The sequence below is a fragment of the Dipodomys ordii genome, unplaced genomic scaffold (assembly GCF_000151885.1).
Source record: "Dipodomys ordii isolate 6190 unplaced genomic scaffold, Dord_2.0 Scaffold97, whole genome shotgun sequence".
NCBI lineage: Eukaryota > Metazoa > Chordata > Mammalia > Rodentia > Heteromyidae > Dipodomys > Dipodomys ordii.
In genome coordinates, this window is record NW_012267313.1 from 5,916,176 (window position 1) to 5,918,817 (window position 2,642).

Sequence of the window (2,642 nt, forward strand, 5' to 3'; positions counted from 1 at the left end):
CAGAGGTCAAGCCCCATGACTGATGAAAAAAAAATCTTTTGGTGTTTGGAATATACATAATGGGTCTGGAAAAGTTTCATGCTGGACTTACTTGCACGATGGGGATTCAGTCTTGGGGGCTTCAAGTATTTGGAGTCATTAAGTTACTTTCCCGAGGGAAAAAGAGTGCTTTAGGGATTAGGTTAGGTTTGTTAAATTGGAATAAGAATGTTAATAAAAGGTGGTATTCAACCAGGCATTAGAGAATAAACCACTGCTTTTGAAAACTAACACTTCTCTGACTTAAAGAAATAGGTAATGTAGACCCATCTTAAATAGAAAGACAACATTTTATACAATAATGGATGTGTCTTTTTTGTGAGGTTGGAAAGAAATAATTTAACAAGAAGAAGATATAAAACTTTCTATACATGGGAACAAGGAACAGGGATTTGCAAGGAAAAGGAAAAGGGAATTATGGTAGCAACTACTGACATATTCATATCTTTTCTTTGGATCGTATATTTGACACAGCAAATGACAGTATTCTGGGGAAACATGAGAAGTGATCTGAGCCTGCCTGCAGCTGTCCAGCTGTGCTACGAGAATGTGAATGGATCCTGCATCAAAACCTCCTATGCCCCAGGACCCCGCCTGCTTCTCTATGCACTGTTTGGCTTGGGGGCTGCCCTGGCTGTGTGTGGCAACCTACTGGTGATGACTTCCATCCTTCACTTCAAGCAGCTGCATTCTCCAGCCAATTTCCTCATCGCCTCTCTGGCCTGTGCTGACTTCTTGGTGGGATTGTCGGTGATGCCCTTCAGCATGGTCAGGTCTGTGGAGAGCTGCTGGTACTTTGGAGACAGTTTCTGTAGATTCCACTCTTGTTTTGAAGGGTCATTCTGCTATGCTTCTATCTTCCACTTGTGCTTTATCTCTGTTGATAGATACCTGGCTGTCGCTGACCCCCTCATCTACCCAGTCAGGTTCACTGTGTCTGTCTCTGGTGCTTGCATTGCCTTCTCCTGGCTCCTGTCCATCACATACAGCTTTTCCCTTCTTTACACAGGGGCAAATGAAGTTGGGCTGGAGGATCTGGTCAGTGCCCTCACGTGTGTGGGGGGCTGTCAAGTCGCAGTGAATCAAAATTGGGTCCTGATCAATTTTCTACTCTTTCTCATTCCTACTCTTGTGATGATTTCTGTTTACTCCAAGATTTTCCTCATTGCCAGACAACAGGCGAGGAGAATTGAGAGCATGAGCAACCAGACCACAGTGTCCTCAGACAGCTACAAAGACAGAGTAGCCAAGCGGGAGAGGAAAGCAGCCAAGACGCTGGGAATCGCAGTGGTGGCTTTTCTGATTTCATGGCTGCCGTACTTCATTGATTCCATCATTGATGCCTTCCTGGGTTTCATCACGCCTACATATGTGTATGAAATACTCGTTTGGGTTGCTTACTACAACTCAGCCATGAACCCTTTGATTTATGCTTTCTTTTATCCTTGGTTTCGAAAAGCCATCAGACTGATTGTCAGTGGCAGGATCTTGCAAGGAGATTCTGCATCCATAAACTTGTTTCCTGAGTAGGCTTTTGTTTTAAGTGAGAGAGTTCAAATACACATGTTCAAATACACATGTATTCAGGAAAAGAATTAACAAATACATGTGGAAGATCCTCTAATGTAACATTATTGAGCCACATTTCAACTTAGTTCTCAATATTTAAAGTTAGATACAATTTACTTTGGTAGCTATAAATTAAATTCTAATCATAATTGAAGCAAGAGGACTTGGAGCCAAACGTTGCTATTTATCTCCATGGCATTGGGCTACTTCATTTTCTCTGTGCTGCCTTATATCTCTAGCTGTTATCCCTTTCCTTGTGCATCCTTGAAACAATTTAAAATAATTTAAGTAAAGGATATTCTGTGGAAAATGTTAAAATTCTGAATCATAGTTTTTATAACTTTGTATTTGTTCAACACATATATATATGTATATATATATATGTATGCACATACCTATATATGTGTTGAAAACATATATGTTTATTGTCTCTGTTCCTTTGTAATTTTCTTCTAATCTAACAGAAGCTTTAAAAGGTATTGATTCTTTGTCCAGAGTATGTGAGTCTGTACTATGTGATATCTAGGTTTGTGTATTGAAAATGCTATTTCAGAATCCAGAGAAACAGATATATCTGTTAGCTAACATCAGTTCAATTGCTTATAAAGGAATATAGTGTTTGTGTCGCAAATAACATTTATTCATTTAATAAAAGTACTTTCTGATGAGTAAGCAAATTCATAGGAAAAATCACACTGAAGTGCATGAACTTTTTAAGGTACTTCTGTTATTTCAGGCATTTTGTAATTGTCACTCATCATTTTACATTATTCCTAAGCTTATTATTCACTTAGTTTGTGAATTATTCTAAAAATTTATACAAGTTTTCAAACATACACATGAAATATTAATTTAAATATGCTTGAATATGGACAAACATTGAGATAAATAGGTAAATATAAGCTACCACCAAAATAGGAAACATTTTTCACTAGCATCCCAATATTAATTTCTATAGAAAACAGAAATAGGTGGTTTTTGGTAGACAATATGTTGGAAATGAACTACACAACTTGTGCATAAGGACAGCTGGG

At 38.1% G+C, this 2,642-nt stretch overlaps 1 protein-coding gene across 1 annotated transcript; it reads left to right on the plus strand.

The window, feature by feature from the left end:
* The first annotated feature begins 537 nt into the window (after window positions 1–537).
* Window positions 538–1,569, plus strand: LOC105993542 (trace amine-associated receptor 7a). The gene has a single exon (XM_013026820.1). It carries the CDS (start codon window positions 538–540, stop codon window positions 1,567–1,569), a length of 1,032 nt encoding a protein of 343 aa, XP_012882274.1.
* Window positions 1,570–2,642: the final 1,073 nt, after the last annotated feature.

Bases quoted from the DNA above. Each gene is read 5' to 3' on its own strand.
- LOC105993542 (XM_013026820.1), top strand. From the start codon at position 538: ATGAGAAGTGATCTGAGCCTGCCTGCAGCTGTCCAGCTGTGCTACGAG.